General features: G+C 51.6%; 1 protein-coding gene across 1 annotated transcript in view; it reads right to left on the bottom strand.

Annotated features, from left to right (window-relative positions):
• WDR62 (WD repeat domain 62) overlaps nucleotides 1–14,356 on the bottom strand; it is a 44,831-nt gene that overhangs the window by 7,393 nt on the left and 23,082 nt on the right. The window contains exons 11-21 of the mRNA XM_044256394.1: nucleotides 13,916–14,094; nucleotides 12,719–12,810; nucleotides 11,007–11,132; nucleotides 8,070–8,137; nucleotides 7,867–7,988; nucleotides 6,937–7,012; nucleotides 5,972–6,083; nucleotides 5,813–5,876; nucleotides 5,033–5,161; nucleotides 3,871–4,004; nucleotides 1,632–1,684 (exon numbers count right to left, since the gene is read on the bottom strand). Coding sequence (XP_044112329.1) covers nucleotides 1,632–1,684; nucleotides 3,871–4,004; nucleotides 5,033–5,161; nucleotides 5,813–5,876; nucleotides 5,972–6,083; nucleotides 6,937–7,012; nucleotides 7,867–7,988; nucleotides 8,070–8,137; nucleotides 11,007–11,132; nucleotides 12,719–12,810; nucleotides 13,916–14,094 — 1,155 coding nt within the window. The remainder of the gene's footprint in view (nucleotides 1–1,631; nucleotides 1,685–3,870; nucleotides 4,005–5,032; nucleotides 5,162–5,812; nucleotides 5,877–5,971; nucleotides 6,084–6,936; nucleotides 7,013–7,866; nucleotides 7,989–8,069; nucleotides 8,138–11,006; nucleotides 11,133–12,718; nucleotides 12,811–13,915; nucleotides 14,095–14,356) is intronic.

Genomic DNA, 14,356 nt, shown 5'->3' with positions numbered 1-14,356 from the left:
GACACGCATGTGCAACTACTCTACACTATACAGATCCTTAGTGATATTTGAAAGCGAACATGTTGAAAGTAACTCCTGATCCCCACAGATCGACTCCTCCTCCTATTCTCACCTGTTGCTCAGGCCCCAACACCTTGAGGTTGTCCTTCATTCTTATACTGTCCCTCAGACTCCACACTGCATTTCTTCAGCAAATTCCCTCACCTCTGCCATCCAAACACATCCAAGATATGGCCACTTCTCCAACCCTGGTCCTGCCCAGTGTTGCCTCCACGTAAGACAGTGAGAGGGTGTGTGCTTGAGATCTCGGCTCTGGAGCTGCCCATGTCTTTGAATTCCTAGCTGTGTGACTCTGGACAAGTTACTTAACTTCTCTGGGCCTCAGCTTCTCCATGTGTGAAATAGGGATTATGAGAAGCTCCTACATCTCACTGGGGATGAAGTGAGATAATACATATAAAATACTTAGAAGAGAGCCTACAGAGTAAGGTGCTGTGCATATTTGTTGAAGGGAATCCCACCTGTAGCAATCACGGATAAGGGAAGTTTGGGGTCTTGAGAGACCTGGTCTGCAGGGGAGAGGATGGCAGGGAGGATTTCTCTGAGGAGCTGACAGGGTCTGATCTGAGGACTGACGCTGTTTCTGAAATAAATCATCCAACCGCGGGGGTAGAATTCTGTGCCAGCTTCTAACCCACTGGCTCCTAGCCTGCCCCTCCGCTAAGTAACAATCAATCATTCGATCCTAACATCATATTCTTTCTCTCACATGCAATCATTTGGTTTCACCTTCAAAATCTATGCAGTCTCCCACCTCTCTTGCCTGCATGATCCCAACAGTCTCCTCCCAGGGCCCCCGCTTGTCCCTCATGTTCACACTTGATGCTATATCATGACCTTCTTCAGCTCAGAGCCCTCCCTTGCCTCCATCTCACTTGGTGCCAGGGGCACAAATAAGTGGGGTGGAAAACGAGGAGTGTTTAGGGAACGCACCATAGCCCACACGGTGCCATACCATCTGTCCCCCGTCCCCTCTCTCTCCAACCCTGCCCCTCATTCACTCTCAACCCAGGCAGCTCGGCCTCCCTGTACCTTTTTGAACATGCTAATAGGCACAATCCTGCCTCACAGTCTCTGTCTTGCATACTGCTCTTTTCCAGGAACATTCTTTCCCAGGAACTGCACTTCTCCCTTGCTTCAACTCTTTTCAAATATCACCTTCCCAGTGAGGCTTTTTCTGTTTATCCTAAAAATTGTTGTTCCCTTTCCCCAATGCTTGTTATTTTCCTTCTCAATTTTTTCCCTCCACAGCACTTATCAGCTCCCAAAATACTATACAACTCACTGATGTGGATACCGTCCATGTCCCACACTAGAAAATGAGCCTGTGATGGTCTCCCTCGCTCCCTGCCATAAGGAATGCTCAGAACAAGGCTTGCCCGGGGGGAGGTGTTCGCTCTGTGTGTTACACGAATGAAGGACGGTCTAAGTGGAGACTGGAAGGATGATGGGGTTCTCCAGGGGAAGGAGAGATGCAGGGAGGGAAACAGACTTCCAGAAGAAAGAAGAGCATGAAGGAGAGCACCCCTACTTTGCCAGCCGTAGGTGCCCCGGTCTCCGGGCAGACTCACCAGCCGCTTTGCCCAGAGGGGCAATTTGCCATTGGTCAGCAGACACCGAGGATCTGGAGAGACACAAGGAATCCATGAAGAGAGAATAAACAACCCAACAGAAAAATGGGCAATGTACATAAATCGGCAATTCTCCAAAGAGACAATACAAGGAACAGACAGAAAGACCAAAAGATGCTCAACCTTACTAATTGTCAGGAAAATGCAAATTTACACAACAGACCAAAATTAAAATGCTTTATATTATCAAGTGTTGGCAAAAGTGTGGGAGAGCAGAGGGCTTAAGCTGACTGCTAGGTGGGGCAGTAACATGACATGGGGACCCTGGGGGTCTCTTCTGAAATAAAAAGTGTACTAAATGCCAGCCCTCACCTCCATCCTGGAGAAACTCTCACATGTGCCTGGAGAGGCCTAGGAGTGGTCAGCACAGCCTTATCACAAAGGTGCACAGTTAGAAAACCCTAAATGTCCTTCCAGAGGCAAATACCTTAAAATATCCCACTATGCTGCTGGTTAAAAAAGGGAGGCCTGTGGGGCACCTAGGTGGCTCATTTGGTTGAGCATCTGACTCGATTTTGGCTCAGGCTCCAGTCATGATCTCGGGGTGCTGAGATCCAGTCCTGCACCGGATTCCCCACTCAGCGTGGCATCTGCTTGAGACTCTCTCCCTCTCCCTCTGCCCCCACCACCACTCACACTCATCCTCTCTCTAAATAAATAAAATCCTTAAAAAAAAAGGGAGTCCTCTCTTTTGTATCCATCAATAGGTGAATATTTCTTCCTGTTTTCTTTTTTAAAGAGTTTATTCATTTGAGAGAGGTTGATATTTCTTCTCTTTTTCAAAAAATATTTACTTATTTGAGAGAGACACAGAGAGTGCAAACACGAGGAGCAGAAGGGGAGGGGAAGGAAGAGGGAAGGAATCACAGGCAGACTCCACACTGAGCATAGAGCCTGACGCAGGGCTTGATCTCACAACCCTGAGATCACGACCTGAGCTGAAACCAAGAGTCAGACTGATTGAGTGACCTAGGCACCCTGAAAAGATACTTCTGAGAGGAAAAAGCTACTGAATGATGTCTATAGTAGAATACAATTTATGTACATAAGTATGACATGTTCTGACGAGATCGGGCGCGTTCAGGGTGGTATGGCCGTAGACAGTATGACATGTTCTAATGGCTGTGTACATATGCATATTAATGTTCGGGAAAAGGCCTATAAGGACTCATAAGAAACTGACGGAAGCGGCCACCCTACAGAGAACATGGGATTGGGTGTAAGGGTGGCAACAAAGAAAATTTGCTTACTCTGACTTTTTTCCAAGGCTGAATTCTTACATTACTGTTGCCTACTGTTTAGTCAGCCCTTGTTGGCAGAGGACCTTGCCCCACACTGAAAGCCCCCAGCCTCTCTTAGCTGGAGCAACCATGGCTGATGGAACCTGAGAGAAGCCTTCAGGGAGCTTCTGAGCAAGTACCCTCTCCAAAGGAGGTTGGAAGAGGGAATGTCCTATGCAACCAGCAGCCATCTTGCAGCCATGAGGGCCTAAGCCAAGGCAACATGCAGAAGGGCAGAAATTTAGAAATTTTATTTGCTATAAAGTCATCGAGCTACTGTTCTCCCTTCTGCCTGAACAAACAGAATGTGTTGTCTTCTGGTTAACAGCAACTTGTTTTTCCCCAGGGACATCCCCTGTACCCCTGCCCACCCTCTTTGGTCACATGGCTCCAGTGTCCTTCAGGGATGACCACACGACTCAGGCCTAGCCAATCACAGCTACAGGCTCAGAAATGGCCACCATGACTCACACTGGAAACGTGGGTCACAACCCCAGGCTTTTGCTTGAACTACAGGGAAAGAGATGCTTTCTTCTCTAGAGTTTTATCACCTAGAGCTGTTGGGGGGACTCTGCCACCAGGAAAGGGAGAGTCTGCCTGAAAGCAAGGCCAACGTGGAGAAAAGCAGTGCCAAAAGGTGGAGAAAAATAAATTCCTTTAACATCACCTGACGACAGGGGTCCAGCTATTGCCTGAAGCCAATAAGGCGATTTTCAGGTATATGATCCAATAAATTCTCTTTCCAGCTGAAGCCAGTGAGAGTCTGGCTGCTATTACACTGAGGGAGTCCTGACTGATACGGTTATTGAGCTTCATTTCCAAGTGGTGGGCGAAACCCAGCAACGATCCCTATACCAAGAGTTCAAATAGGGCCCCTTCGGATGGACCCCTTCCCCAACCTGGGTCCAAGCTCTCTTTGGATGGTGTCTTCAGCAATTCTTCCGGTTCACACTCTTCCTCCAGCTCATCCTCTGTCTGCTCTCCAGGGCTTAAGGAGCAAATCTCACTGGGCACAGATGTATAGGTCTCCTGCCTGAGGCCAAGAATGAGAACGGCAAGGAGAGAAATACATAAATGTTGTGGTGGTTTGGAGGGACAGTGAGATGTCTAGGGTTGGGCCCTGTGCTAGCTTTCATATGCATATATTACTGACTTCTGGTCAGGATGGTGCTGGGATCCCAGCACCTGCTCTGCTGGAAATATCACCATAATAAATTAGATATTACAAAGACTGTGCTTAAAAAATAAGACAAACTCTCTAAGGGCAACAGCCAGAGGACAGAAAGCAAAGCAAACAGTGGAGGCTTTAGTACTAAGCTGTGGACTTCATTCTGGGAAGTGTGTATGGGGCGGGTAGCAATAAGGTTTTATCTCTTTTGGAGTACAGGACCCTAAAACACGCCTGACACAGGTGGGCACTGGGGGGCACCTGGGGCAATGTGGAAGCCTCAAAACCAGGAGCCAAGAGGAGCTCCCCATGCCCTTGGTACCTAGATTGGCAAGACCTCCAATACTATGAGGACGGGAGGCTCGTGTTCAGGTCTGGTCCCTGAGGGGAGGCAATGGCAAAGCCTCAAGGCAGAGAAAGGCAAGAACAGCTCCAGAGGCAAGAGAGAGGATAAGCCCCGAAATCTCCCACTCGAGTGAGACCTCCAAACTAAAATCCCTAACCAAAAATTAGAGTACGATTCCACACCAAATAAAACTGGTCTTGCAGCATAAAAACGTTGAAGAGGAAGGACCCTCTGCCAGAGCCTTCCCTTCTCACAGCACACTGGGTCGGGGGCCTCCCCAGCTCTGAGTTCCCTGGAGCTCCTTCTCCCATCACAGTGCTCACAGGCTCTCCATTTTGCTTTTCCACTTCAAAACTCTTTTCCCATATACTTTCAAAAACCTGTACTCAAAATCTGTTTCCTCATCAAGGCCACGGTTGCACACAAGCAGGGCCTAGGGCCGTCCTGGCCATGGCTGCCTTTGGTATCACTCCTCAGGGGGCCCAGGGCAGGAAGACACTTCTCTGACAGACAGACAAATGGCAGAGGGCTAGGTCACTGCCAGGACCTGGGCTGGCCGCTCCACTTCCCGTCCTTCATGTGCTGCTGCTGCTGCTGCTCCCGGTGGTCGATCTCCAGCAAGTGCTGCTTCATGCAGTTTGTGATCTCTGGGCCCAGGTGCCAGATGAACACGCAGCTGCAGAGGCCAGAGAGAGATGCGGAAGGGAGAGCAACAGGAAACACGGAAGCCGTCAGACCCTGGAGCCCCCTGGGTTACCACAGCCAAGACCCCATTCCCTGACCCCTCCCAGAAAACACCTGCCTTCCGCTTGGGGTGGGGCAGGAGTTCCAGGCCATGTGGGGTCTATACCCTGGGCGGGGTTCAAAGCCTCCCAGCAAACCAGGACCTGTTCTGAAGTCCTCAAAGCTCAAGGAAAGGGGCTGGGGAAGGACTGTAATAAACCAAAGGGGGCGACAAGAGAGACTTCTTTGGGCATCAACCACATGCTAAGGACTTTATATGCCACCTCATTTGATTCTCACTGTATAAGGATGCTGGGATCATCTTTTACAGATGAGCAAACTGAGGCTTAGAGATGGGAAATAACCTGCTCAAGATGCCACATAAGTGGCAGGTGTGTGATCTCTGGGCTGGGTGTGACACCAAGGTCCACACAGTCAAAGGAGAGAGCTGTAAGGTGGAGCCCTCGGCAGAGCTCTCTGCATGGGCAGGGCAGTCCAGGAGCATGGTCTTCCTGCTGTCTGAGCCGCTGCACACCCCACAGTAACGGTCTTGCCCACTCCCAGGAAGGAGGCCAGCCAGGGGCGGCCTCCAGAGCTTTCCCACCTGTCTCCGGATACTGTGATCAAATGACGACAGTCGTAGGTGAACTTCATGCCAGTAACGATTTCTGAAAGCAGAGCAGAGAAGCCGTGCTGCCCTTCTGAGTCAGAAGGCTGTGTGGGGGCACATGAGGAGGTGTCCCATGTAGGGAGACACACCCACCTGAGTGACCAAACATCTTGGCAACGCACTCGCCTGAGTAAAAGTCAATCACTGAGATGCTTTTGTCGGAGCAGCTGGTGGCCAGGAAGGTGCCTGAGGGGTCCACGTGGACCTGTGACGAAGAAGAAGAACCCTGTGATGGAAGAAGAGGACCCCTGTGACAGCGGGGCTGGCTGCTTCTTCCCTATGGCGAGGCCGGGTCAAACCTCACAGCCTCCTTGGTGAGGATGGAACTCCTGCTTCCATTTAACAGGTGAAAAAAACGACCAACCAGGCCCTGGGTCAAGCACTGTACATGTGCAGACTGATTTCTCCCAGAGAAAAATCCTGTGATGGGGCGCCTGGGTGGCTCAGTGGGTTAAGCCGCTGCCTTCGGCTCAGGTCATGATCTCAGGGTCCTGGGATCGAGTCCCGCATCGGGCTCTCTGCTCAGCAGGGAGCCTGCTTCCTCCTCTCTCTCTCTCCCTGCCTCTCTGCCTATTTGTGATCTCTCTCTGTCGAATAAATAAATAAAATCTTAAAAAAAAAAAAAGAAAAATCCGGTGATGGAGGTTCTTTCTATCTGCATTTTACAGGTGATGAAACAGGCTTCAGAGGACGATACTTGCCCAAGGTCATAGCCCGAGACAGAGCTGCGAGAGTCTGACCTTGAAGCCTGAACTCATAACTCCCCTCCTTCAGAGGCTCTGAGAAGTTCCCCCAGGCCTCTTGGGTTGTTCTCACCACACCGTGGCCACTCAAAACAGAAACCACTTAAATGTCCCGGTTTGGGAAAGGGCTCAATAAATAAAGGTAAACTAGTCGGGGATACCCCTCCCCAAGCTCCCAAGCAACCTTGGTCAGCCAGGCCGGAGTGGGGGCTGGCCAGCTTGTGACCCTTTGGTCAGGTGCCCAGGAGGCCACGGTCAGGGCAGCAGGTGGATGGGGGATGTGAGCGCTTTGCACCCGGGGCCCCCGCTACTCACCTTGAGCAGGGACCCTTCGTCACCCTGTGAGCCCTTGTAGCACTTCTTCTGCTTCCCATTCACGGTATTGTAGACTCTGGGGAGGTGGGGGTACAACGTGGCCAATGTGGCCCTGCCCACCTGCCCCCTCTTGCGTTCTGGTTCCAGACTTACCAGCCATCTTCCTTGCCCCTGGAAGCCCCTTGTCCCCTCTCAGCCCCCGTCTGATCCCTGGAGAATGAGATGCCATCTGAGGCTGAGGTCATGGAGGTTATGTACTGGGGTACCCACAGAGTCAGTGTCCGTTGAGCTAACGTCTGTCTTCCCCGCTACAGAGCAAGCAGGGTGCCTGGCCCTCAATTTGAATGAGCAGGTGCAAGAGATGGAGAACCTCTTGGCACAAGCTCTCCACTCCCTGGCTCATTCCTCCACATTCTTCCCAGTCTCAATTCAGATGCTCCTTCCATCAAGCCCTGCTTGATCCCCAGGTAGGATCAGGTGTCTGGATCCCCCAAGTCCCCTGGGCTCTCCCAGCCCTGACCACTCCTTGCTGTCACCGTCTAGTGAGGTGTCCATCTTGCCTCGCTTGGACTGGGAATTCCGTGAAGGTAGGGCCCGCGGCTGCCCTGCTCGCTGCCACATCTCCTGCACCGTCCGTCCCAGCTTGGGTGCTCAGGGAATGTAGGGGAGTGAATGAACTGGTGAGCCACATCAGTACCTCTGAGTCAGCCCACACAGAACTCTGGAGACCCAAAAGGAAACCCTTTGCTGACCTGGAGGCTAGGCCTGGGTGAGCACAGCTCCTAAGAAACACCCGCTGGGTCCCTCCACTGAGCCTAGTTCCTGAGAGACCAGACGAGCAGGGGGAGGAAAACAGACCCAACTAGGTCTCCTACAGGCTCTACTCAGAAACCAGTCCAGTCCGACTCAGAGCCCAGGGCAGGTCCTTACCTCACATTGCGGTCCTGGCAGGCCACAGCCACATACTTTTGGGTGATGTCAATGTCCATGTCATACAAGGTGGTCTTCTCTGCCACGTGGTGGGTGCGGACAAAGTGTAGTCCGTCTGAGGTCTGGCAGGGCAGGCGGGGCCTTCAGAGGATGCCCCCGACAAGCTGCCCACCCCAGCCCCCAAGGAGGCCAACCCACTCTACCTGCTGGGCACTGCGAAAGTAGATGCTCTTGTCAGCCCCACAGCTGATCATCTGGATGTCTCTATCGCCTGGAGGGGAAGGAGGGGGTGCATTAGGCAAGACTGGGCCACTGCCAGCCTGACTAGGGGCAGGGATCCTAGCTAGGGAGCTCACTGCTAGGGAACTCTGCTGCGGGTCAGGGAGGGATTCCTGGAGGTGGTGAGTGGGCACTGGGTGCAGGTGGTATTCTAAGATGTGAGCTGTATGAGGTAGGACAGATAGAGCAGTGGCTCGGCAGACCTCTGCAGAGCAAGGGCAGATAGGGAAACAGGCCAGGGACACAGAAGGGGTACTATGTCCGATCTGGGATTTGGAAAGGTGATTTGGGCAACCGAGGGGAGGTGGGATCAAAGCAGGGGGCAAGTGGAGACAGGAAGACCACTGCAGACCATCCTGAGCACCTCAGGTCAGGGCCCATGCCACACGGGTCTCCCCTCCTGACTGCTCACTGGCCATTCCACTGTATAGGTGTGAACCTGGGGCTGAGAGTCACACAGTCCTGCCCCAGGGCACACAGAATCAGGACAGGGCCAGGCATTTTCTGGCTAAACACTGTGCTCTGAGCCCTGGCTTTCCTTCCATGCCTCAGTTTTCTGTCTGTACAATGGGCCTATGACAGCTCCCACCCCATGGAGTTTTGTGAAGCCTGTGGAAGCGTGGCTGCCTCCTGGTAAGCACTCTACATATTCTTGCCTTTCTTCTTTCTTTATAGATTAGAATACTAACAGCACAAATACCTCAGAATCGTGGTGAGGATGTGAGGACAGAACAGATGTAAAACACTGAGATAAATTATAACGCCCTGGCACCGCAGACCTGCTGTTTCATGGCAGGATATCTGAGTGGGTGCAGGCCTGACACGCAAGCTGTCCCTCTGGTAGGAGTCATGGGCCCCCAGAAGGGAGTGAGTCCTGTGTGGGCGAGCAAGTGTGACCTGGGAGGGCCCCAGAGAGGCCTGCAAGCTACTGGTAATGTTCTGTTTCTGTGGGGTGGGGAGCCCAAGCACTTAGCAGTGTTAGAACACAGCGATCAGAACAGTCACTGGTTATAAACAATACGTGTGTCTGTTCTAGTGCATACTCACTGATTATGAACCTTGACGGGAAGTTCATTGTATTATTCTGTAAATACACATATTGTATTCATTTGTTTGGATATGTTTCAGATAAACTGTTAAAGACTGAATCCTTCTTTAGCAAGGCAGCTGCTGTTAGGTTTCAACTGGCTGGAGCCCAGTTTATACGAAAATTGTCCATGTTTTGAGAAAAGCCCAGCTGGAACAGGGCACTCAGGAGCTGGGTCTAGGACTTATGTCTTGTCAGACTAGCTGGAGGCTCTGATGAAAACCCACACCCTGTCTACGGCCATACCACCCTGAATGCGCCCGATCTCGTCTGATCTCGGAAGCTAAGCAGGGTCGGGCCTGGTTAGTACTTGGATGGAAAACCCACACCCTGCAGAAGGTGGCCTTAAGGACCAATTCCTGGGCCACCCCTTGGACTGTCATCACCGCTCTTAGATCCATTCATGAAAGCTGAGGTCACTGGTGGACAAACAGTTAGGCTTACTGATTTTTTTTTTTTTTTTTAAGATTTTATCCATTTATTTGACAGAGAGATCACAAGTAGGCAGAGACGCAGGCAAAGAGAGAGGGAAGCAGGCTCCCCACTGAGCAGAGAGCCCGATGCAGGGCTCAATCCCAAGACGCTGAGATCATGACCTGAGCCGAAGGCAGATGCTTAACCCACTGAGCCACCCAGGTGCCCCTAGGCTTACTGATTTATTCTAACTCACTCTATCCCACGGAATGAATAGACTTGTAAAGATGTCTGAGAAGTTTTGGCTATCTTCAACAAGACACATCAAACACTGTGAACTTTTGTCCATTGTTAACTTATTTTAGCTACAGAGAGGTAGGGCAGGAAGTGGGGAGGACCAAGGGTCATTAATACCTTCTCAGCCACAAGATTACATGTAAAAAAATTCTTCAGAGTCAAGAACTTAGAGTGAGTACATGGATATATTCTCTCCATGGACAGATTCTTCTGGAATATAGTTTTGAATATCCTCTTGGGTTCTGATCAGTTAAACCCTAAAGGACGGGCCTTCTCTCCCCTTGGAATCCATTAGAGCTAAGGACCTCCATGCTGAACCTTTCGAGTCTAGAAGAAATCCCTTTGATCTCCTAATTGAGTGTGGGCTTCGAAGGACAGCCTTACTAAGATCTAAGCCTGCACCTCTTGGCTGAGTGACTCCAGCTGTGAGCAGGGTAAGGAAGGGGCTAACTGCAGTGCAAGGATCCTCGCCAGCACAGAATTAGTTTCCAGTAATTTTCATGGTCACCTATTTTCCTGCCAAGGTCACCAGTGTCCATGTTGCCCTCTCGCAGGATTGGCATCCTGATTTCCTTTGGGGCAACAACATTCACCTAATTCCAGTCCTCCTGGATCAGAGGCAGAGGCAGGTGTAGGCTGAGGGGCACATGAGTCACACCTGCCCCAAGAAAACACCTCAAAGGGGCGACTGGGTGGCTCAGTGGGTTAAGCCGCTGCCTTCGGCTCAGGTCATGATCTCAGGGTCCTGGGATCGAGCCCCGCATCGGGCTCTCTGCTCAGCAGGGAGCCTGCTTCCCTCTCTCTCTCTCTCTGCCTGCCTCTCTATCTACTTGTGATTTCTCTCTGTAAACTGTTCTGAAAAGTGCAGGTGCCTCAAGCCAGCATAAGGGAAGTCAGCGCCCGATTTCTGCCAAAACTGACAGAAAGAGGGGAAGTCTCCTTCCAGTGGCACAGTGATAACCCAGATGCTCCCAACTGCAGAAAGGCACAGCTGACAGAGTCTTGATAAGAGCCAAAGGAGCACACCAAACAAGGCGGAGGAAGCAGGGAGGAAGGGGCTCACCAGCAAACTTGATGGCTGTGATGGAGGAGGAGTGGTCGTCCAGGGTCTGCTCCAGGTTGTAGTTCTTCTCCACGTTCAGCACGTGGATCAGTCGGTCCCGACTGGCCGAGGCCAGCAAGGTCAGCCCTGTGAGTGGACAGGGTATCCCTGGGTTCCCAGGCAGCCGCTTGATGCTCTGGCCTCCCAGACAGCAGCGTGACTGGCTTTCCTGGCTCTGAAGAAGGGGGCTCTGGTTCTATACCTGCAGCCAACTTGCCCCAAACCCAGAAAGGGGCCATGCCCTCAGCTCTCTGTAGTGTTTCCCCAGAAGCCCCCAAACCCTGGCATATCACACCCCCTGCCACCAGTTCAGGGGGATGAGCCTTAAGGCATCCACGGATGCTCTGTCACCCGTGCCCACAGCAGACGTCATCGCAGAGCCCAGCACTACTTCCTGCCAAGTCCAACTCTTGGGCATGCCGTGTGAAGACCTGCCAACTTCCCGGTCTCCCCAGAATACTGTTCCCTCCCTCTCTGCACTCCGGCTACAGGGGTCTTGACCGGGTCCTACTGACAGCCCGCTGCCACACTTCCTTCTGCCAGAGTGCCTCCTCAGACAGCGCTTATCCGTCGACTGGCGCATCTGAGGGTGAACACATGACGTGAGGCAGAGGGGAGCTCAGGAAGGACGTACTGAGTGAAGAGAGACCTCAAGAGAAACTGGTGGGACAGAGGGTGCAGAGAAACGAAGAAGGAAGAGCGAGCGTGGGAAAGATTCCTAACTGATCAGGACATGACTCCACCTAAGTTCTGTTCCTGTCAAAAATGTATCAGCAGAATGAAAAATCATGAGGAAAACAGACAAACTCAAATGGAAGGAAATTCTACAAAACGACTGGTCTATGTCCGCAGAAAGTCATAAAGACAAATTAAGGCTGTGGAAATGTTCCCGAAGAAAGGTGATAAAAGAGCTATGAAAACCCAAGTGTGAACCCAGATGGGAGATACAAAGGTGCTATCCAGGATAATACTGGGACAGCTGGCAAAATGGCAATAAGGACCACAAAAGAGAGGACAATAGAGGATAGAGTGAAACGCCCACATTTGATAGGTGCACGTGGTCATGTAAATGGATGTCTTCACAGACCCACTGAAGAGTGAAAGGTCAAGCCCTCAACTTACTAACAAGTCAGCAAAAGGAATGTATATGCTAGTATTTCACTAATGTGAGAGTATGCACACACACGTGCATAAACATGGAGAAAGAAATGGAGATGGGGAAGCAGATAAAGGCATGCATACAATCATACGAGTCAGACAGAATTTAGAAGAAAAATAACCTGAGGAATCTGGGTGAAGAGAACATGGGTATTTATTCTAATTCTCTCGCAATTTTCCTGTAGGCATCCAACTTTTTCAAAATAATATGTTTGATATTATTTGATATATAATGTGATCTATAACTGTTGATCTAGCCATACAGTCTCTCATTCAACGTTCACCTCTTTAACCTGAGTGCTGTTCAGGATACTGGGAACCAGGGCAAGCAGCTCCAGCCCAGTTCTGCCTGCCAGAGTCTCGCATCCTGGAGTCCCAGCCACCCTGGTCGCAGGCCCAGCGGCAGGGGTGCTTACTCTCACCCCCAGACCCACCAAACATCAACTAGCCATCTCTGTGACCCTGCCGGGGGGACTGCTCCCCCACCGTCCCCCTGCCACCGCACAGAGGTTTACCGGTCTCAGGCTTGGAGTACTCCAGGCACAGCACCTCGGCATCATGGGCCTCCACCTTGACCAGTTCATCCATGAAGTGCAGCTCGTGGATCCTGGGAGACACACACTGTTCACTGTACCCTGCCCGGAGTCCCCACCCCTCGGCTCCAGGTGCTCTGCCACTGCTCAGAAAGGTCAGAGCTCCAGCCCCGCAACATGGGGAACTCCTGCCCTGGCCAACTAATCTAGAGACACCCAACCATTCCTCTCATCTAGAAACCTGCTACCTTAAAGGCAGCAGTGCCAAGCCTGGGGCACCTAAGTGGGCACCCCACCCTTATGGGTCCATGCGCCAGGTCTAGGACAATCCTCTGGGTGGGGATGGGGCTAGGGGCCAGAGGTCACTCTCAAGGATAGGACCTATGGGTAAGGAATACTTGATTCCAATCTTCTTTTCTTAAAGACTCTCTCTTTCCTGAAACGCTCTCTCCAAATGAAATCAACCGACCAACAGGCCATCTAGGATGATATCTATATCTACGATGATCATCTATATTATCTAGGATGATGTAAGACACAGTCATCCCAGGTCCTCCACTCCTCCTGTGTAATCTTAGCTTAACCACTGGCCTTTCCTGCATGGTGGCTGCCCCTTTAAGATGGAGCACATGACCCTCCCCCCCCTTCTTCATTGGCTTCAGCACCCAGGTGGTCACAGCTGCCATTCCTCAACTTAAGCCTGGTCCCCATGAGAGTACTCACATTCTGTCAGCACCTACTGGTCTGGGAATATCTTTTAAAAAAGTCCGTGATGTGGGTAAACAGCCTGAGCCCTCAAATGTCCCATCCTCCTGGCCCCCTCCTGGTGCCACCAGGGCCCCCCATGCTCCAGCTGGCATCCTCTCTGACTGTGCAGCACTGGTGTCACGTGGCTGGTATAAGTGTCACCCTAGCCTAGAACGCAAGCTTGCCTGTCTACCACACAGGCATCATTCACAAGCCTAGCTGCTGAGGTGCTGGGAGCTACCCTATTTCAGCCTTCTGGAAGATACCTCTCAGCTTAGGGTCTCAGGGATGGCTGGTTTCCAGACTGCCATTCACAGTCCCTCATTCCCAATGTGGAAGCAGAGGTGCTGAGGCCATGGCTCCTTCCCTTCACCCTCAGGACCAAAGCCTGAGCTGGGAAGCGTACACCAGTCACCCCCCGGGCTCACTTGCCTCAGATTTCCACTTCGGTCGCCTGAAGCCAAGTGCTGGCCATCAGGACTGACCTGCATGACTCGCACGCCAGCCTTCACGTCCACAGGTGTCCCAATCTCACTCCCCCGGTCGGGGAAGTGGGACATGTCCTGCAGGTGTTGGATGTCATTCTCTACATAAACTACCTTCAGCAGGGTCTGTGGGAAGGAGAGGGCTGAGGTCAGTGCTCTCGGAAGGTCTGAAGCACCTCTGTGATTCTGTCTCCCAGTGGCCAACCTCCCGTTCTTCATCAGTAACAGAACTCCACATTTAACCTTCCCGACTCAGAGTAACTGTTTCCCAACTGCCCCTGCAGCTAGACGAGGCTCTGTAAATAAATTCTGGTCAATGAAATGTAAAACAAGCAAGAACCCTTCAGCTCCCTTTTCGTTTGTCCTGTTACCTGGAGCTCCAGCAGCC

Source organism: Neovison vison, chromosome 7 (genome assembly GCF_020171115.1).
Source record: "Neovison vison isolate M4711 chromosome 7, ASM_NN_V1, whole genome shotgun sequence".
Taxonomy (NCBI): Eukaryota; Metazoa; Chordata; class Mammalia; order Carnivora; family Mustelidae; genus Neogale; species Neogale vison.
Note: the sequence above shows the minus strand (reverse complement) of the source record. Positions and strands in the feature narration are given on the sequence as shown.